Consider the following 22168-nt stretch of genomic DNA (forward strand, 5'->3'; position numbering starts at 1 on the left):
TTTTAGACAGATTCAGTAACTTCATGTTTTTGACTTGCAAGGAGTCTTATGATGTCCTGTATTTTCTGTTGCATGTTCTAGATGGAAGAGTTTCTGAAGCTGGGAGATGACATATCTGACGCTACTTTAGATGACATTATTAACTCCCAAAAGCCAAATCAATGCTGTGTGCTAATATATACATCAGGAACAACTGGGAAGCCAAAAGGAGCTATGCTGAGTCATGACAATGTATGTACTTCAGACTTACCCTTGAGCACAAAAAACAGCACAAAAAGTATGAGGATAATATATGTTCTTGTGTTTTGAAAAGACTGCTACGTAGCAGAAGACTTTCAAGGGTCTAGTTTTGCAACACAGACAGTGAATTACAAAGCAACATTGAAAATGCAGTTAGTTGGTTTTGATAATGTATAAGCATGGTGAAAAATGAAACTCCATTCTAAGTAACACTTCACAGGTTTGAGTGTAGTTTATTATGAATCCACATCTTGTTATTCGCTGTCACTTCTCTTAAAAGAATGCAGAAGCATTACAGGTAGTGAGCAATTCACTCACATGTATGTAATCAGCACAGAAATATCTTGAAGGAGATCACAGTGGACTTGATAGACGAAAAGACTGACCTGCCATTGCAAATTCTATGTTCTTCTGTCTCAAAAGAGTCTGGTGTCACTTCCACGTTAGCTGCCAAACTATTCCTGGCTGATGATCACAAACAGGCTATTTTTATGTTGACCAACAGTGGAAAACATGCCTTGCCTGTAACTGCTGCTGCCTTCTTTAGTCAAAAGAAGTGTGCCACCGTCCATCTGTAAAAACCAACGCTGAGTTGGTCACAGGCACTCGTGCGGATCTGCTATGAGCGTGCCTGCGTGCTGTGAGGCTTTGGAGGATAAAGAGGATGAGCAATCTGTACAGACACGTTTCAAGGACATTCCAGTCTGCCTACTTTGTTTAAGTCTCTGATAGCTGCTCGACCAATGCTGCTGCCTAAATTTGAAGTGGCCTGTCCTGACAGCATGCTGCTCACTAAAAGCTTTTCTTGAGAATCTCGATTTTCTTAGGCAAAACATACTGTCAAGATAACCTTCACATTTGTTTTGAAGAAAAGGATATACTGTGATAGCGAGTATTGCATGTGATATGTACTTTTTTCCCTACCAAGTTGAAATAATTTCCTTTGAGCATCCCGGCCTAGTTAGTTTAGATTAATTAGAAATTTAATAAGAAAGCTGTTTCCTTCTTTCTGTCATGGACATATGTTCTTTTCCTCACATCCACGCATATGTGCGGGTCTTGAATGCATGACATTCTGATAACAAATGTGTATATGTTGCATCCTTCAACTGCATCTTCTTAAATAAAATAAGCAGAATCAGAAAGAAAAGGGGGGAACACTATACAGTTTCACTAAGAAGTCAAGCAGGAAATCTTTACCACTATTCACACGTGTGCTTCTGCTTGTATGTGTGGGGGAGGCCCCTTATGAACGATTGCAGTGAATTTCTGAAGGAGCAGATTGCTGCTGCTATCATCCTTGTTTGTGTTTAGCCATGTTATGACAAGTACAAGGCAATTAGCTTGTTGCAGTTACTTAACTATCCTGTGAGCTCGTTGATCACTGAGTAAAGATTGTTATTTATCAGGTAGGCATTTAGATACATGCTAGTGAGAAGTGGCAGTGTGACAGGAAATGTGCACAGGAGGAAAGCTGCAGAAGGCTGATCACTTTTTCTCCTTGTCCATTGAGGCCGTGGCTGCCTTCCTAACTGTGGTACTGGGGTGTGGGGAGTTGGTAGTGTTCATAAGCCAGTCAAGCACATTTACTTCTGTTATGTGCAAACCTTTGTTGCTATTAGATGAGTTCATGTTGCTTTTGACTGAGTGGCACCAGAGGAATAACAACCTGGTGTGTTGTCAAAGATTGCAATGTCTTCAATGAGTTCTGTGAGCAGATTCTTCATAGTTGTATTAGCGTATCTTGAAGATCCTTAGTTTGTGTTAAAAGGGGAAAAAAAAATGTGTTATATTTTTTATTTAAATAGATAACTTGGACGTCAGCACATTGCAGCAGAGCAGGAGATATGCAACCCGCAGAGGTCCAACAGGAATCCATAGTCAGTTATCTTCCACTCAGCCACATAGCTGCACAAATATATGACCTGTGGACTGGAATCAAATGGGGAGAACAAGTTTACTTTGCTGAGCCAGATGCTCTGAAGGTATCTGCCTTGCACTGCACCTGATTAAGATTGCACTTTTCAATCTAGGAAAACATCTGAAGGAGGAAATGTGATCTTAGAAGAGGCACAGAAGATGAAGATCAAGAGTCCTTATTTTAGGAACTACAGAACAATTAAATCCGTTAGACTTATGGTCTAGTGCTCTAAACTCCATTTACTTCTGTGGTAAAACTGCATAGAAAGAGTCTCTATCTGCAGTTAGGAGTGTGCCTGGAACTGGTCCCTTGCCTGTTCCCACATAAAATTCATAACTGATACAGCAGAGCTTGAGAAGAAGTCAGTTCCAGTATTTTTCCTGATTAAACAGCTAGCTTATGCTCACAATATTCTGAATGTGTGTGTAAAATTTGTAGTCTAGATCAATAAGCTTCTATTTTAGGCAGACAAATGTGGCTCTACTGTGGAAGAAGTGTAAGCAATTTTCGGGGGGAAATGGAGGCAGAATGCAGACTATATCACCAAGCCTCCTCTTCAGTGATGTGGACCTTCTGCAATGTTTTGAAATGATTTAACGATTTTAACAGGGCAGTTTGATCAACACACTGAAAGAAGTGCAACCAACATCTCACATGGGAGTTCCCAGAGTATGGGAGAAAATCATGGAGAAATTAAAGGATGCGTCTGCTCAGTCAGGATTTGTGAAGAAGAAAATGCTGTCGTGGGCTATGTCAGTGAGCTTAGAGAGAAACCTGAACTGCTCAAGCAGGTATGTATTGTCATGAGAGAGGTCTCCAGCATCCTGGAGTACGAGAGAATAGCTTGTCTGCTTGTAATTAGCTCTTAAGCATCAATGATACTCTCTACATATAAATAAGTAATATTTGACTTAGCAAGAGAGCAAATACAATGTAAAGGGAATATGTAGTTATCAATTACAGGAGGCTAATCATAAAACCAGTCTCCATCTTCCCTGAGAATGTATTGCCTAACTTTCTGCCTTCTGGGAATTGAACTGGTTGGTTTTCAGCTGGGAGAGGTCCTGGCTGCTTATTGGTTTAAGTAAAGGGCATGAATTTGAGTGAACTGTGTGAAAAAGGGAAAATCTTAATTTTGGGGCTGCCCAGATGTAAAGTGCCTTCTGACAATTTCAAGTAAGCACCATGGGAGCAGTAAAACTTAATGCAGACAGGAACTCACAGACTACCTCAAACCCCTGAATTCTCTGAGCTCTATGTTGTTATGTAAACACATTATTCTTTTCTTCTCTGTGAGAGTGCATAGATAGTGAATATTGTGAATTCAACAATGAATTGAATTCACAATTCTTTCCTGTTCCAAAGTTCTTAAGATCGGACACAGTGAAGTATGAAATGGCTTACAGAATATGCAATTCTTAAATATGTGGTGCATTGATGGCAATTTGCTTGTCTGATCTTTCAGCTTCTTGAAAGAGTCTTGCAAATTTCTGATTTTGGTGGTATTAGTTCTCAGAAATTATTTTAACTGATGAAGAATCAGGAATACAAAAGCATTGTCTTATGCAATATGGTTTTGTAGATGCTTTCTGAATTAGCAGTATTCAGAAGCTATAAGAGTTGGTGTTCACTTGCAATGAAAGACAACAAATGAAGAAAGAATTATTACTCATGTGAGTCTGTCAACTTCCACACACTAATGACAAATACATATCTAAAAAAGTCCTGCTTCTGATTTTGTCTTGCTAACTGTATGACTTCATCCAACTTACCGTCTCTTCCTATTTCTTGTTTTCTACTCAGCAGTGACTTGAAACAGTTTTGGACAAGGCTCGCAGACTACTTGGTGCTTGCTAAAATACGCAGTGCACTGGGTTTTTCTAGCTGTCAGAAGCACTTCTGTGGTGCTGCTCCTCTCAATACAGAAACACTGTATTTTTTCTTGGGTCTGAACATCACCCTGTATGAAGCCTATGGCATGAGTGAGACTACAGGTCCGCATTGCCTCTCGGGGCCATATAACTACAGGCAGCACAGGTAACTTTACAGTTCTTATTATATTTCATTATATTTATGAGAAGTGTACTACTGAGTTCAGCAAAGATGTTACCACTTTGAGGTCAGAAACTGAACACGTTGCCTCCATAGCATGCCAAGTCAAGAGCAATGAAAATGATCTACAGCATTTTCTGCAGAACAGTTAGTAAATGGGATGTGTAGTGTAGCTCTGACCTATGGTAGGATAACTTTCAAAACAAAACCTCTAAGATACAGAGAGGGAAAGAGCAGGAAGTATGAGCAAGATACACAGCTGAAAAGTGCCCACATATTCTACTGTGTTAACCCCAGTAAGTTATTTCATTCCTTTCCAACAGTTATAGCAGGGTGTTACTTACTATTGTTTACATTTTGATAGGTCCAGGGTGTTGGTATTGTAGATATCCTATCAATATTAAGTATTTCAGTGCTCCTTGTGTGTTTTCCTGCTTTTCCCAAAAGCTGTGGTAAACCAGTACCTGGCTGCAGAGTGAAATTAGTGAATGAAGATACAGAAGGCAATGGAGAAATCTGTTTCTGGGGAAGGACTGTTTTCATGGGTTATTTAAACATGGAAGACAAAACAAAAGAAGCCTTTGATGAGGATGGATGGCTGCATTCTGGAGATTTAGGAAAACTAGACAAGGATGGCTTTCTCTATGTCACTGGAAGAATTAAAGGTAATGAGGAAAATCTTGCATCACATTTATAATAACTATCCAGCACTGTTCAGTCATATATCAGATGTGGCGTGTCTCATTTAGGGACTGTCTTTTAATCACAGCTACATTAACCAAACAGAAAGTAAAATAAGCTTTCTGATGAGGAAGCCATGGTGTTCCCCATTCAGGAAAGGTTTCCTTCTAGTTTTTAACAGGTGCAGATACCTCAGTTCCTACAGTGAGGCTGTCCATCTCTCAGACCTTGTTATTATTAATAACAAATAGTATAAAATCATAATGCAGGTTTAGTGTGTCGTCTTTGATTCTAATGATCCTTTAAGCTGTCCAGTCTCCTCCTAGATCTTGCTCAGTTGTCTAAATTGCACACTAGAATGTTTAGTTGTTAACAGCAGGCAACTCTATTATGTAACAGTTATTGCTGTAGGTCAGAGCTAGATTCCTCTGCTTTTTGTGATACATTTACAGAGAATAGTATTGAAATTTGAGAGTACAGGACAATAAACCTAGGTGCTCTTACAGTGCACAGCTTGAAGTCTCACATGAATAAAAGTGGTCATTGGTTACTGAAGTACTTTCTCAAAATACACGCTCATAGAGTGAGATTTGTCATAGATGTGTAAACTTCAGATCTAAAAACTGAGCAACTATCATCATAGAATGTATGATGAATCATTAAGGGGATGACACGAGTGAATGAATTTGTCAGAGAGTAACATGGTGTTAGGCACCAGGACTTAAGTAGGTACTATTAATAGGCTGCACCAGATACAGTTACTTTGATTTTTAATTTGCTTTCTTATCTGATTCAATTTTGCTAAGTTTAGTGGTTAGCACCTCCTAGTCTCCTTCTGCCCTAATGTTTCTAATGTTTATGTTGCACTCACATCTTCATTGACTGCTGAACTAACAAGTGTTGCTCTACTTTCAGGTTAGGAAGACCGTCTGAGATAAAAGAACCACCTGTCCAGTTTATTTTTAGTTTTAATGTCTAACTAAGGTAAATGCAATAAAGGTAGTAAAGGAGCTTCTCTTCTAGTAATTGAAACAGGACTTCTTCCTTTAGTTCCTTTGGTCTTACAAGTTTTATTTTGTTATATTGAGCATGAAACCGTAGAAACTGCTTTCTGATATCTGAGATCCAGAAAAGTTGCGAAGCACAAAGACACTGCTAGAGAAGCCCAGACAGGGAATATCTGTAGGCATGTGCAAAAAGTTATTACAGTGATTACAGTTCTGTTAGCTGTGACAAAGCTGGCATTTCAGACTGAAAAATGAAGTGTCATGGAGCTTGTGAGAAGATCTAGGACAAAAGCTGGATTAAGACAAAAGGAGAGGAAAATAAAAAGATCTCCCAAAAGTTTGGGTACAAAATAACTTTGCTGTATTTTTGTGGTGTGACAGAAGTCTCTTACTCTAGAAACACTATGCATGCTTCCTCAGATGCATGCACTGAGTTAACTAGGGAGATAAATAGCATTCATAACTGTGAAATGAATGGCTACTCCATACCAGAATGCTGAGTATAGATTGGAAGTTATTTCTCATAGTTGCTCTTTATGAAGCAGTAGAGGTGTTAAGGACCAAACGTGTGAGTGCTGAAAGGGTGCCATATTTCCTTGATTACATCTACATTCTTTTACACTGACAAGGGAACCAGGAGGAACCAACCCATTCCTTAATGTATGCAGTAAGATGGATTATTACACACAGGACTGGTCTGCCATTGCTCTGCATTATTTCTTGAAGCATGTTACTGAACTGCTGCCAAGACCATTATTTGAGGGCAGTGAGAAGCCACCAGTGTAATGAAAACAGAATTGAAATTTGCTTAGATAATTCTCAATATCACAATGATTTCAATAATTATACATATTATACTTCAGAATTAATGCATTCAAAAAGAGTTGAATATTCCCTTATCAGTAAAGTTAGTGTCACTATTGTTTACAGACCTTAAAAATATTAAGTTATCAGTCTGTCATTAAATGCATATCATGTCAAAAGTAGGGCAGGAATGACTGCTTCCATCCTGAACTCTGTCTCTCAAATCTCACCTATCCCTCATCATGCTCCTCTTCTGCATTGCTTCTGTGCAGCTTTCCTACACTATTAACTTGTTTTTGTCTGACCCCTCTTGGTGGCTCTGAGAATTAGCTTTGATAGTGATGTTAACCACAAACTGCTTTTTGGTGAGTTAATGGTGTATTAGAGAGCGAATCCTCTATTAGTCTGGAAAAGAAGGTTGTTCAAAGAAAAAGTCCACATTATACAACATGTTGCATGTATACATTGGATATTGCACTACATATATATATATATATATATATGCAGATTGTTAACCTGTTACTGGATTACATGGAAAACATTATGCTATTTAAAACTCACACAGTATGTATGTGGGGGTAAATGTGTTACATGGAGAGAAAAATGAACATTTAAGCACATCCTTGGAAAGAATCAATATCTACAACTGTTATTTTGAAGACAATCAGACAAATAATTTGAAATAAGCTTGCTTCCTTTTGAAAACTATTGTTTTCTGCATATAAAAGTAAGAAAGGTAGAGCCATCCAGGAATTAGCCTGCTCTTTGAAATTAGATTTCAAGTAATAGCCTTTCTTTTTCTTTTGGTCTAGATTTGATTATTACAGCTGGAGGTGAAAATGTGCCTCCCATTCCAATCGAAGATGCTGTTAAAAAAGAGCTCCCAATTGTTAGTAACGCCATGGTGATTGGAGATAAAAAGAAATTTTTGTCCATGTTGCTGACCCTAAAGGTATACCAGTTTTAATACTGATTTCAGTGAAACTACACACCTGTACCCTAACAAAATGAGAAGGATTCTGAACTGTTAGAAGCAAGACCAAGAACTAAATGGGAAGGCTTTATTTCAAGAAAGCAATGTATGGCAACTGCAGGTCAAGTCGTGGTGGTCTGATCTTGTTATGGTTAGGTGATTGGCTAAACATTTTATATTTAAAAGTTCTAACTTCAAACAATGCTTCTGATTCAAGCTATTTACATTATATCACAATAATTCAATGTCCCCCTACAACAATGGACTAATTTGGAAAAGCTGGTAGAAATTTAAGGTTGCTGGACGGACTTTAATTGATGTGTTTTTGTTCTGTTCACATTATCTGCATATAAGCCAGAAATTTTTGCGTTTGGTAGCTATGTAGAAAAAAAGAGTATTGTCATCTCTAGAGATTCCTGCTTTTTCAGGCTTATGGAATGTTTGGGTGTAAATGCTGGGCTGCTTTTATTCTTACCAGACAAGGAGAACCTTATCAAATAATTATTTAATAATGCCTTGTAGGAGTAAGAATTTGATGATTATCTTCATCTGATATTTTAGTGCATCCTGGACCCAGATACATCGGATCCCACTGACATCCTCACTGAACAAGCTAGAGATTTCTGCCAAAAGATCGGCAGTAAAGCCACTACAGTATCAGAGATTGTAGCTACAAAGGATCAGGTGATCTACCAGGCCATTCAGGAGGGAATCAACAAAGTCAACATGAATGCCACTAATAGGGTTCATTGCATTCAAAAATGGATAGTGCTGCCAAGAGACTTCTCTATTTCTGGGGGAGAACTAGGTAAGATTTGCTTGTTTTTTTTTAAAGGAGTCTTTCAGTATCTAAAGGGGGGCTGAAAGAAAGAAGGGGACAGACTCTTTAGCAGGGGTTGTTGTGACAGTTCAGTGGGAAATAGTTTCAAACTAAAGGAGGGGAGATTTTTTTGGCTTGGACGTAAGGAAGAAGTTTTTTTTACAATAACAGTGGTGAGGCTCAGGCATAGGTTGCCCACAGAGGTGGTGGATACTCTGTCCATTACCCAAGGTCAGGCTGTGGGGTTCTGAGCACCTGTTAGAGCTGGGAGTGTCCCTGTTCATTGCAGGGAACTCGGATTAGAAGGCCTTTAAGGGTCTCTTCCGACTCAAATGATTCTATGATTTATACTAAAGGTATACACACAGTAGAGGGGCTGCTGATTTGTAAGTATCCAAATACAGTTCTATTTGTCAAATTCTGTATATGATCATTGGATTGAAGGAAGAAAAGTTAAGCAGCGTTTACAGAATACAAAACCTGGACTTTTTGCTATGCACACATGTAGAAGTATGCGGTCATTTAAGCGAGTAAAGCACTGTAGCTAAGTTTGAGATTGCTTTGGGTAATTATGCAATTCTGATTATTTTTTATGCATTAAAGTCTTAACTTCCAGTAATAATTCTGAAAAGTGATCATTAACAGCAATAAAAAAAAAAAAAGAGCACTAAATGAAAGATTGACAGCAGAGCCCAAAGCCATGTTATCTGCTTCTTTGAGTAAATTGGGAATTTACTCAAACTGGGAACAAAGTTTCAAAATCACTAGTCTTTTAATAGAAAAAAATAAAAACAGTAATAGTTAATAATCACCTGCTTATTTAGCTGCTTTTGAAGTGCTAATGATTACGCAAAGGCAGTCATGTGCCACAACTGCTTCTCACTTTTGGCAGATATCTAAACTAATGAAGTAGGTGTTCTTCCAAACAAAGGCTCTGTAGCAGAAAATCCAAAACCAAAGCTTAAACAGGGTAGGAATTCTTGTTTCTGTTTCTGCTTTTGTGATTAACTCCTTCTCCTAAGGTCCCACCATGAAGTTAAAACGGCTCACTGTGCTTCAGAAATACAAAAATGAAGTGGACTCCTTCTATGAAGAGTAAGAAGCCTTTCATCGGAGCAGTAAGAAAGATCTGTAGGCTACAGGAAGTATTTTCCTAATCAAAATCATTAAGGAAAACTTATGCTTGTTTTTATTTTGTAGTCTGTGGAATCATGCACTAGAAAACTGCTATGTTAATTTAGATATTCCCAATACTCACTTGATAGTTTGTCCTGTTCTGTACAGCGTGCCCATTTTATAATATGTATTTTACATTATGCCCTAAATGAGAGAGATTAATGATATCCTCATAGGTTGTGTGAAGTGAGTATCAGTTCTCTAAAGTGAAACAGAACAGTGATCTGCCCTTATAATTTGTTTGTTCTGCAGGAGGTTGCCTGGAACTTATGTGGTAAATGAGTAGTTAGCAGTACCTGTTTAGTAAAATAGTTATACCACTCTGGATATAAAGCTGATTAGTTTTTAAAATAACAATAATAAAAAATCCAAGGCCTGTTTTCTTTCATCCTAGGGAAAAGTGTATTTCTGTTCACTAGCTCTGCATTTTGGAGCCCTCTTCCGCTTCTAGACTTCAGAGACTTTTCTGAAAGCAGCAGGTCATCATTTTTTAAATCCACGTTGAAGTAAGCATTATAATTTCTCCTAAAACCAAACACTCACAGTTGGCAAAACAGTTCCTGAAAATGGAAAGATACAAAGTAGGTAATATGGGAGCTCTCACCTTAAAGCATAATTAACACATTTTTAAGTAAAAGTATTGCAACTCTACTTGCATGTTTCAATACTGATGGTGTACTAATGCTGACAAATGGGAGCATTTCTTCTTTCCCTTAGAAAATATAAATCATGTTATATGAAGGGTTAAAAGGGCTGCTGATAGTTCAGTCGGTGGCAGAGAGTTATAATGGATAACAACTAGAGAGTCTGCAGCCATCTTTCTTGATTTAAAACCAACTAACCATGCAGAGCAGAATATTGTTTCAGTGAAAGTTTCACCATCAATCTTAAACATCCTATAAACTTAAAAGTTTATTGCAAGTATCAGCAATCAGCTTAATGCATCAGACAAAGTAGGAGCCTGGGATTATCAAGACAACAAGCAGTAGGACTTCAAAAAGTTTATTTTTTTCCCCGTTTTGTGCGTAATGGTACTGCAGAAGGTTTTAAGATTAATCTAGAGGAAACAAGGAAGCAGCAGCTTGTAAAACACAGAAGGAAATAATACCCTATTCACCAAAAGCAGAGAGCACAAGAAATAAAGCTTACTGTCCTTCCTCCAACATGTTGTTAGGCTATACAAAACAGCTGGGTTGCTTACTTCATAGAGTTCTGCTAGAAGACATTATTCAAAATAGTTTTGATTCTGAAATAACAAGCCTGAACAGCCTCACTAGAAAGTAACTAAGAGGCGTAACACCTATAAATACAATTAAGCTTTAAGACATCTGGCTCTGGCAGTAGGTATAAAACTCGTGGCTAACACAAGTTTACAAACGTGCATTTTCTTGAAGGATATACTAAAAGGAGCATACCCTTAAGAAATCCAGGTCAGAATGGCCCATGATTACCTGTATGTGATGAAGAAGGAAGGGGAAAAAAACCAGGTGCTTTGGTGCTTACTAGGCTTAAGAAGCAGGAGAAGAAAGAAGTCTCTGATCCCTTGAATAGGGATGAAATGTATTTCTGGAACATAGGCACCAGAGCCAGACCTTCAATCTGTCTTCATTCCATTAGGACTAGTCTTTTACATTCAGAGTTTATAGAATAAAATCACTAGTCAGGGCAGTGAGACACACTAAGCAGGCTTCATAAAAACAAAGTATAACACAAAAAGCAATCCAGCAGAAGCCATGAAATATTTTGTATAAACTGGTGAAGTTAATAACTTCCCATCATAATACAGAGCAGGAATGAGTTTTTCTAATTTACTCGCGTTACAACTCTCTTGTAAATTAAGCTGTGTTTCAGAAAGGAAAACTTGTAAGAACTATTTTGATACAGATTTGAAAAATACCTTTGTTAATATCAGTTCTCACATCTAGCTGGTTTGATGTCTTTTTTTTTCTCCCTATACATAAACAGATTAAATCTCTAAGATTTTGCAATTTTTTTGCATGCCCTTTGAAGACAAAGCTGTATTTCATCAATCAACAGACACCTAGAAGTGTTCCTTCATTGCTTTTAACACAAAATTGCTATTTGAAATTAGTTTATACCCGTTTCTTTTTATAATGTTTGTCTTGTGCTCTTGTTAGGCCAAAAGCCTGTCCTTTAAATTTCAGTAAGACTAATAACATAGCTCTAAGCATTAAGGTGCTGTAGCAATTCACTAGTTCTGGTTATGTTATATTCACATAATTTTTCTTTGTGAAAAATAAAAACCATCTAGTTGAAACAGCAAATGGTACAGTTACAGTGGCAAAAAAATACTTATTTTACATAAAAATGCTTACCAGGTAGAAACAAATAAATAAGACAGAGCACTTAAAGTCCACTGAAAGCAGGCACAAGCATCATCTGTAGCCATGGGGACTAAATTTATTAATGAAGAGGCCTTCCCTATAAAGTTTGCTCTCTTAGGAGATGAGCAAAATATATGCATATAGACACCAGGTTACATACTGTATGTTTGTGATGCATCTTTTCAGAGTTAATACGAATCAAATGAGAAGTTTAGTCTGTGTCCCGTACTCTGCTGCAGATCTCTTCTGTGAACTCTGAACACTTGGCATTACCTCCCAAGTCTTTTGTCAAAGCCTGAAGGAAGAAAAAATGCTATCATTGTAATGTTTAATGGAGCCAGTTATACCACTGCTGTGGTATACTATCCAATACTGATACAGTATTGGATATAGGTGAGAAGGAATACATCAAGTCTGAGTTTCTCTGCTTTCTACATCGCCTTCATCAACAGCAACAATACAAACTGAGGCAGGTAGGGAAAAATGAATAGGAGCATTGAGCATTGTTATCTGAGTGTTCAGATCTCAGTGAGATTTTATCTTTTAAGTACCTCCAGCAGTGAATTTGGACAAAGCTATCCAAAGTCCCTTGGCCATTTCATAATGTACTTAAGAGTTATGGACTTAAGTCTTCCCTAAGAAGTCTGTCCTTTGGAAGTAAAATTCATACATGATGGCTCAGTACAATGTCAACTAATTAAGAGAGTGTCATTCAGTAATGCTTTGGGTATATGTTTTATAAAGGAAGCCCACAAAGGAAAAGCACACACACAGCTCTTGAAATGCTGCATCTTAACGGTTGTCCAAGTTTGCTTAGTTGAGTTAAGGGATTGAAAAACAGGTAGTTAAACTTTCTTTATCAAGTACATCTCCTCTCTGGTAGCATGAAGACAGTAAAATGAAAGTAAATTGAAGTAGTCAATGTTGTTTGCCCAAACTTAGACAGATTAAGAAGTTTTGAGAGGTAATTTAAAAATTATTAGCGTTCTCCTTTTATCACATCCATGCAGATCTTAAATGGCTTGGGGCAGGGACGAAGGAAAGAAAGGGCAAGCATGAAAGGCGATATAGGTTACAATTTTAGGAACTTGTCATTTTTAAGCGCATTATGCTTTTTTCAATTTGAAAAGATTCTCTCCCTTGTGAGCGTGTAATCACAACACAGTAAGCAACTAGTAAACAAGTAGCCATATCACGCAACTTGTGCTGTTATCTTCTGTAGAATTACTAACCTGCAGATGGAAGATTTCATTTCCAGAGCAGTAAATGGGAACTGTACAGAAGCATCTCTCTATTCACTTGTAAGTTTAGTGGTTTGTTTGTTTGTTTTTTAAACTGGCTCCTACACACAGCAAGATAGCTGTAAGCAGACCACTTACGAAATGATGATAGTTTTTTACTTAAGCATGCTTGTTCTTTTTAATTACAAAGCAGCTTTGTATGCCTGTGCCCCAGATAATCACAGCAGCTAAACGCTAATTTTCCTTAAGGGCAATCTTTGGAATCTTTCCAATTATATTTTGGAAAGGTGCACCCAACTATTTTAACTTCCACCAGCAGTATTACAAGCAGAAATTCAGGTCAGGTTTGAGAGCACAGCTCCTTCCCCCGCACCAATACTATCTGAGTCTTGAACCTGCAGGCAGGTACACCTGCATAGAGAAAAAGTAAACACTGGATATCATTTTGCCCATAACTTATTTTGTGATTAAAAAGGAGCTGAGGTAAATAGAAGGAAAGAATAAAAGAAGTGACCTGAAAACAGGAGCAGAAGTATTAAGAGTCAGAACTGAGATGAATGATTAAGCCTGCATAAGGCAAATAATTGTCCTTTGCTCTAAGGTCTAGATTTAAATGTTAATGCACTATAAACTTCACAAGGGAAATACCACTATTTACTCAGATCTCTAATCCCTTTCATGGAAAACAGATTTGCAGTTCTAGCTTTTAGAGCTGTGGAAACCGAGACAGGAGGAGAGCTACAGAGCATCCCTGTTGCTGAAGAGGGCAAACTTAATACCACCAGAGGTAACATAACAACAATCACAGAACAGCAGCAGTACTGCTGTGATTCAGGCCAGTGAAGCAAGGTATCTTTTGTTTTAGCGTTAACATTCTAAGTTAGTTTTTGTTACAACAGGGTATCATTTGAATCAATTTTATGTATTTGCATGCTCTTATATTACCTTTCCATCTTTAATTGTATCAAAGCAAGCTGTCTCAATTTTTGTGGCATGCTTGTGTAGTCCCATATGACGCAGCATCATTACAGCACTCAGGAGAAGAGCAGTTGGATTTGCCAAGTCTTTTCCTGCAATATCAGGTGCTGTTCCATGAACCTAGAAAGAAAAATGGACCTGTCTGTTACAAAGTTAATATGGTGATTAACAGAGGACATTTGAAACATAATCCTCACACACAAGCATGCTGAAATGGAACTTACTTCACGGGGATATGTTTAATGGAAAGAGGATTGGAAAGAGTGGAACAATTCAGTCCAAAGGCATTAGAAAAGGGGAACTAGTTCAGTTAGTATCTCTCAGTTGTGCCTCTTAAGTTCTATTTCATGAAGTGTTTAAGAAAGAGGGTGAAAATGCCAATAAAAACACATGCAAAAACTTACGTGTAACACAAGCTTTATTCTTTTAGTAAAACTTCAAAATCTTAGCAGTAAAACATAGCTTTACAGAGAACCTACTTTTTAATAGCTACATTGTGCATCTTGGACAAGCTTTTAGATTCTCGAGTGGAGATAAAGTAGTTATTACTAATAGTTGATCAATTTGAATCTTGATTAAGAAGACTTACCGATTCAAAAATTGCAACTCCGTTAGCACCAATATTTCCACTTGGTGTTACTCCAAGCCCACCAATCAATCCAGCACACAAGTCACTGGAAAAAAAAAATTCTTATGTTTTTCCATGTAGTTGCCTCTCAGAGCTGTATTAAATTATCTTTGTTTCTCATTTTACTGCAACAGTAACCTACTCTAACTACCAACAAGAATAACACTGAGAAAGAACAGATGCTGTTAGCCACTTACACTGCTGGAACATCTGAGAATCTGCAGAACTAGTAGCAAGAGCCATTTCGATAGAGAGAAATGAAAAGGAGATTCCATACAATATCGTAATTAAGACACAGGCACAAGAGAAGCTACTCTAAGTACAGAATACCTTCAGAAGTGTCAAGAACTCGCCATAATTCAGACATGAAGTACCCTATATATATTTAAGTCTTATTTCCCTTGAAAAGGCCACACAACCCTTTTTGGTATATAAAATCCTTCTAAAAATCATGGAAAAAATTTGCTCAGGTGAAAGAATTCCTGGTTAAAGTTAGTGTATGTGACTTCAGGGACATTCTGAGTGGCACAACACTGGCTTTACTCCTCTCTTTCGTGAACAGCCCTTAAGTCATAATTCTGACCTCAGTGGATGATCAGACATCAGGAATTTGCATTTGGTTTCCTTGAAAATAAACATGGAGAAAGACAAATGAACTGTGCCCACAGTTTTCATATTGTCCTCTCAAAGCTGAAAGAACTGATAAAGCTCTCACATCTACATTTTGTAGCCTACCATTTCATTGTCTACAAGTTAGCTAACAGAGGACTAAAAAGCAGAAAGGAGGAGTTTGTGCAACAATCTTTTAAGTTAAATTGTTGTAATTGTTTGGGAAAGAAAATGGATACTCTTAAACTTTTCACTTAAGATATTCAGTGCTTCAGAGTAGAAATTTCTTCTGCATCTACTGAGGCCAAGAGACCTCCCTGGCGTTGTGCTCACACTTGAACAAAACATAGTGAGTGAGGCTCCCCAGTGACAAGAGTGCCCTTCTTCAAAAGATGACTCAAATTTATTGGAGCCTCCTTGAAGTATGAAAGCCTGCTGAAGGACTCTGCCTTTAGGACATCGGGTTGGCTATAGCACATTTTTTTCCAAATAGGAAATTTAATCCCAAGGTGAAAAAATATAATACAAAACGCAAACAATGGGAGGACATTGAGAGGTTATACATTTCAATCTTCAGAATCATTTAACTATATGGCTAGTTCACTCTAAATGTGTTGGTTCCACAGTCATCTTACTCTATTTCAGTGCTGACAAGTGGCAAGTTTTTCCCCCATTATCAATCCAAGCACTCTGTATTACAATTGGAGCCATTAACTTCTTCACACTTCTGGAATAATTCATCCTCCACCCAGCCCTATTGGAATAACACTCATAGCCTCCACCAGCAAAAACTCCCTTTTACTAAGAGGAACGTTCTCATCATAATTTCTCTCCCAACAACATATGGATAGTGTTATAATACCATTGTTTCTTATCATTCTGAGAGTCTGATTTGTGTTTTAAGCTCTGGAGGGAGAAAATGGTCGTTCATCTGGCTAGCATGTAACCTGAATAATATCTGGAAACTAACAGTGTTACACATGCTGGGCTAGTTAAAATTGAGATCTCCATACCTGAGGATGTCACCGTACAAGTTAGGCATAACAAGCACATCAAATTGTGAAGGATCCTGAACCATCTAGAAAGAAGTATATTTTCATTAAGTTTAAGACTGTAAACTGAAAAAATAACCACAACTAAAACAAATAGATACTCACATTCAGACACACAGTATCCAGATACATTTCATTAAATTTAATATCTTTACAGTTTTCTGCTGCTTCCCTGCATTTTCTCAAGAAAAGCCCATCAGACATTCTCCTGCAATTAAGTGAAAGAATACTGCAGTTATTGTAAAGCAAGATATTCAGATAAAGAGAACTGCGTGCAACAGGATTAAATAGCAAAAAAATAGTAGACTGCAAGAACCTAATTACAACCATTAATCCTTTGTGTAAATATTTTAATAGAAAGCTATGTCTTTTAAATTTACTCCTAAGATGTTCCAGGAATTAATGCATGATGGTTAAACTACGGCTCCCAACTGGCTCCCTCCTTTACTGAAGTAAATTTACTGAGTTTATGCAGGTGATGATGCAAACTATCACACACAGTGTGGATCAGTTACCAGTGGAGTGTTTTGGCAGCTGTAGAAGACATCAGCTATTTTTCCTAGGTTAAGATTATTCTTAAACTAAGAGTTTTTGGAAGAAAGTCACAGCACTACCACAGAGTTAGTAAGAGAAGCACGCAGTGACTGCAGCCCTGCCAAGACAAGGTCAGTGTTGTCCATGTTACTCCCATTAGCATTCACACATCAGACATCTGAAGAAAATTGAAAAACAATTTATAATTAAAAGTATAGTACCACTTGTTCTTCAAAAGAAATGTCAACATACATAATGTTTGCCTTGTGCACAGCAGTAACATGGCTTCTCTGATTATTTCTAGCATACTCAAAAGCAAATTCTGCAATGCGCTTGCTAGCTTCCTCTGTGATTAGCTTGATGCTTTGCACAACGCCTTCAACAATCTGAAAGACAACAGTAGCATTACTAGTAGAAGTGGAAGTCTATTGGTGCAAATCAATAGTTTTGAACAACGTTCTGAACTACAAAATCACAGAGTTCTGAGTGAGGCAGTCTCCACAACACACACTACAATATAGGACCTTTTTTTTGTGGGGAATGAACTTAAAATCCAACAAACAAAAAATCCCACTGCTCTGCCTCTCAGTACCAAGCAACTGAGATGAGCAAAGTTCTTGTTAACAAGACCCAGAAACTGCCAAAAACACTCCCAGCAACTTACCACGTGCTCAATTCCACTGTATTCACCCTCTGTGTTCTCTCGTATTGTGACAATATTTACGTCTGTGTAAGGGGTTTTGTAGCCCTCAATAGAGACACAGGGACGTACGTTTGCATAGAGGTCAAAAGTTTTACGCAGCAGCAGATTCATCGATGGATGTCCTGCAGCAATTGGGGTTTTTAAAGGCCCTGAAGGAAAAAGAAATAATAGAGATGATAAAAACCACGGCATAAATATCACAATTGAAGCACCAGGTGGCGCTGTGAGAGAGGAACTGCAAGTTCTTATGTAACCCCAATGGTAAATGCCGCGGGAATTCTCCGTGCCCTCAGGAATACCACGCAGTGATATTCATCAGCTGTTCCAGGGCCAAATTGCTGCCTTCATTTTACGTGGAATGGGAGTTTATCAGTGCAAACAACATATGAAGATACTGTTCATTGGGAACTTAGCTATCACACACTCAGTGTATCAACTGCCTTGGAAAAGCATACTGTATCAAATCTGATACAGTTCTGATCAAAGCTGATATTTAGTAACATATTTCCTAAACATCAATGACAGTTACAGCTTTGACACAAATGACAGAGATTGCAAAGATCACAGAAGATTTCTTAATAGGCTGTCCTCCATAATTTGCCATCTTTTTGTGATACTGAGGAAGGAGTTTGGGTTCAAATCAAAGTCCCTGTAAAAAATGATATTTAATGTCAATATATTAACCCCAACATACCTTTTAATCCCATTTTGTTTTTATCCATGGATTCTTTGGCATCTGGAGGTATCATCCACTTTCCTCCTGGTCCTTGGATAGCTGTAACATTCCTTTCTTCCCACTGAATAGGAACCTAAATACATTTGCTCTGTGTTAACTTCAGTCTCATGGCTTTTGCTCTCAGTTTTAACTCCTCTTTCACAAAAAGAGATTAGGTTTGAGCCTTCCTAAACATCTTTCCTCTGATGAGTGACAGTAAATATGAGATGCTTGAAGTTGAACATAAAGGTGACTTTTAAAATGTAAATAATTGAAAACAAAATGGTATGAGCAATATTATACCAGCACAAAGTTAAGCACCACAAGACACTTCTCTAGCCATGACATACAGACAGCATTAGGATTGTGTTTACACACTGCTTTCTTGCACCTGCTACAGCTGTCACATTCCTCCTGACAAGAGACATTTAAAAACTGAACTCATTGAGAACTGATCTTCCAAACTGCATGGAAGAGAGTGCACAGCAGATCCTCCTGTTATCTGAATGGAAATCTACACATGTCCTGCAGCGCTTTCTGGATTTGCATTCACTACCCCTTGTCCATCAGGAAGAGCCACAATGAAAAGATTTAAGGCTGTTCATAAGCACATGGAACGAGTCCAAGCATAATGTAATAGCAAAATGCCCTATAAAACAAATAAATCAGAGTAAGTACTGCAAATATACACTTCTGTGCAAAGGTTTTACCTCACTGCACCTCCTGCCTGTCTCCCCAGGCACAGACAAAGCTATTACAAGGCTTCTCTTTGATTACATAGGAACTGCACCTTTTACAAATCTAAGTTGGACAGTTGTAAGATAAAATGAATATGCTTTGATACTGTTACTGAAGGGGAACAATTTGACAATAATTCTTCCTGAAGAACTACATTTTCTTCTAAGCAAACTGGACACATTCTTGTGAACTTCCTTGGATATGCTGAAACACAGTCCTCTTTGGACAGATGTAGTTCTCACATCACATAGATGAATGTGATACAACAGAATAATTGCCATTAGGTTTCTAACAATAAGGCAGTCCCCTTCACATGTGCTTTGATCTGCACTGAGGAGTCAGTGTGGATGAAAGAACATTTTTCTTTCGGTCACTCAGGATAGCTGTGTCAACCAGATGGCTCACATGATACACTGAGTTGACATTTCCAGCACTTAAATGCAGCATTTACTCTCAACTCATTACTCTTCTCCAGCTCAGACACTGCTGTGATATTGCAATCCTGTCTTTTAATATTGGAAGCTTCTGACTCTTTGTATTGCCAACAAGTTTCAGCAGCTTAAACACGACTTGTAACTAGTTAACATTTGTTGTTGTACTTAAAGCTACAATGCTCACAGCAAGACAAATGTGACTTACTTTGGCAGCATCAAAGATCTTCATGACAGCAGCAGAAATCTCCGGTCCTATGCCATCTCCTGGGATTAAAGTCACTGTTTGTACCTAAGTAAGGAAGCATCAGTAGTAAAAGGAATGAATGCTGTGTTTCACGTAGGAAACATTCTCATGTGTTGCAGGAACCAAGTAACTACTAGAAAAGAAAGTTTGAGTTACCAAAAATCACTGTGAAGAACAGCAGCAGTGGACAGAAGCAAGAGTGACTAGCTTGCTTTCAAAGGGAGGTGCAAACATTTTGAGACAACTGTCTAAAAATCTGCTTACTATTTTTGTTTCAAATAACATGTTTAACCTGAACAGCAGGTTCCTGCTCAGTGCTTCTTGAAATAAGTGATCTCAGAATGCTTTCTTCGTGAAAAATAGAGAGGAGGCAATACTACCTACTTACAGCTCTGTTTCCATACATCTCCCATATTATCTGCATGCTGTGTAATACTGACCCGCACTAGAAAAGATTTAAATTATGAAAAGCTTAAAAAAACAAACAACCAAAAGAAACCACCAACTCTATCTTAACTTCTCAAAAGGTTCTCAAAGAAATCTCAGGCCAATTTTTCATAATTATTATGATTATTTTCTTTCTGTAACATTCTCAATCTTCTCTCTTTTATCATCCCCACATGACCTAAACTGCACAGCCCAGGGTCACTGGACAGCAGGGAAGGAAGCTGCCTGTTGTACAAGAACAGGCATACAGCACTACTTGCCAAACCCCAATTACAATCAAGTGACGAAATGTGTGCCCAGCCTTCTCCCATGGGAATGCTCAGGATTTTAGTGTATCTTAACTGTTTTGTTTCCACTAATCAGAGCCAAAGAATTTTACTGTGCAAAGCTAAAGAAGCAGAGCTTCAGATAAGAGATCACAGCTACTAAGCAAGCAGGCAACCAATGGAATACAGGATTGGTTCCTGCTCCACAGCACAGCAGGACCTGCAGCAGAGAAGGTTCCACCTGATACAGTAAAATGAGGTACAAGCAGATCAGGAGGAGCCTTGCTTACATCTTCTTGTGCTGTGTAAGACACAACCTTCACTTCAGTTTGTCTCCACTAGTAGTTTTACATAACTTAGAATTAAAAACCACAACTCTTCCTTAAGTCCTGCCTAAGGGTACATGCAGCAGTGCTGAGCTCTACTTCCACCACTGCAGTTTTCAAGGCCACCTTCACTGAAGAAATGCCTGCAGGGACCTCAAGCACACACAGTGCTAAAGCACCTACACCAGTGCTTGAAATACGTTAAAGAGGGCCGTGAAAAGGCAGAACCATAGCTGTGAGGTACTCTAAAAGCAGCAGGATTTAAAGTAAATCTATTGCATAGCAGAATGTCTGCAAAAGAAAGAGGATGAGAAGCTTCTCAACAATCTCATTTGTCCATATTTGTCCATTTCAGAATGGGCAGAAGTTTCAGAAGCTTATGTCCATGTTTTGTGACAAGTAATCATTCCACATCTTAAGCCTTTTTATTAGCAAAATCACTAACCAGTGTAAATCCAGCTTGGCATTAAAAGCATGAACGTTCAGTTATTCAGGCCTTATCTTTTTCTTGAGAAACTTCTTAAATGAAAAAAATATGACTATCATACTCACAGCACTACTAAAACTTCTGGTCACCTGTTTTTGGTTTTTGAAAGCACCTAGCAGTCGAGAAACCTGCAGGAACATAAAACAAAAAGATGCCATCTTATTACACCAATGGACCTTCAAACAGTTCAATGCTGCAGCAATCACACTTTTAAAATGGTATCCCTTCAAGTTTCCTGCTTTAAACCAGGGCACAAATTAAAATGAAACAGAGTAACCATGGCTTTGCCAAGCTGCTGGGGAGCTGCTGTGTGATACCTCCGGGATATTCTTAGCACAAGGTGAGCTGAGGACAGCCGCTCCCTGGCCACACAGCAGCCCCAGCAGCAACTCCGGCTGAGGAGAAAAGCAAAGTGAGATGTTTGTTCCCCTACCAGCTGCCCGGGCAGCACATCTGCACCTTTCAGGACATGTTTGCAAAGCTGAGTCCCACCGTGGGAGCTCTCCCATTGGAACCGGGGTGCACTTTGTTCTCGCCTTTATTTATGTCTGTACGTTCAGGGCCGCAGCTCTCCGTGCACTGGGCAGGTTTTAAAAACCCAAGGGTGTAGGAAAGGCAGAAATCAGCACTGCAATGTGGAGCCCAGCCCGCACAGCACCGGCACAGAATGACCTCTCCTGCGCTCGGGGCGTCCCGCCATGCCGGGGAGCTGCGATCTCCGTCTTTCAGCAGCGCACACCGTAAGCG

The 22168-nt window shown here is 38.5% G+C and overlaps 2 protein-coding genes across 4 annotated transcripts; one reads left to right on the forward strand and one right to left on the reverse strand.

Moving 5' to 3' along the window:
- The first annotated feature begins 62 nt into the window (after nucleotides 1–62).
- Nucleotides 63–9919, forward strand: ACSBG1 (acyl-CoA synthetase bubblegum family member 1). 3 transcript variants are annotated; one of them, XM_010717336.3, is made up of 8 exons: nucleotides 63–231; nucleotides 2049–2225; nucleotides 2771–2952; nucleotides 3965–4198; nucleotides 4661–4878; nucleotides 7518–7657; nucleotides 8240–8486; nucleotides 9521–9919. In XM_010717336.3, exons 1-8 carry the CDS (start codon nucleotides 82–84, stop codon nucleotides 9595–9597), a joined length of 1425 nt encoding a protein of 474 aa, XP_010715638.1. In that variant the 5' UTR covers nucleotides 63–81; the 3' UTR covers nucleotides 9598–9919. The 3 variants fall into 3 exon arrangements, with proteins under 3 accessions (XP_010715638.1, XP_010715639.1, XP_010715640.1); XM_010717337.3 differs by having other exon boundaries at nucleotides 3968–4198; XM_010717338.3 differs by lacking the exon at nucleotides 2049–2225.
- A 741-nt stretch (nucleotides 9920–10660) lies between these two features.
- Nucleotides 10661–21594, reverse strand: IDH3A (isocitrate dehydrogenase (NAD(+)) 3 catalytic subunit alpha). Its single transcript, XM_003209361.2, has 10 exons — nucleotides 21487–21594; nucleotides 19857–19940; nucleotides 18459–18573; nucleotides 17726–17913; nucleotides 17314–17447; nucleotides 16633–16735; nucleotides 16489–16553; nucleotides 14828–14912; nucleotides 14206–14358; nucleotides 10661–12314 (listed from the first exon to the last, which is right to left on the reverse strand). The coding sequence occupies exons 1-10, from the start codon at nucleotides 21577–21579 to the stop codon at nucleotides 12231–12233; spliced, it is 1104 nt and encodes a 367-aa protein (XP_003209409.2). The 5' UTR covers nucleotides 21580–21594; the 3' UTR covers nucleotides 10661–12230.
- Between the last annotated feature and the right edge of the window lie 574 nt (nucleotides 21595–22168).

The sequence above is a fragment of the Meleagris gallopavo genome, chromosome 12, assembly GCF_000146605.3.
Source record: "Meleagris gallopavo isolate NT-WF06-2002-E0010 breed Aviagen turkey brand Nicholas breeding stock chromosome 12, Turkey_5.1, whole genome shotgun sequence".
NCBI lineage: Eukaryota > Metazoa > Chordata > Aves > Galliformes > Phasianidae > Meleagris > Meleagris gallopavo.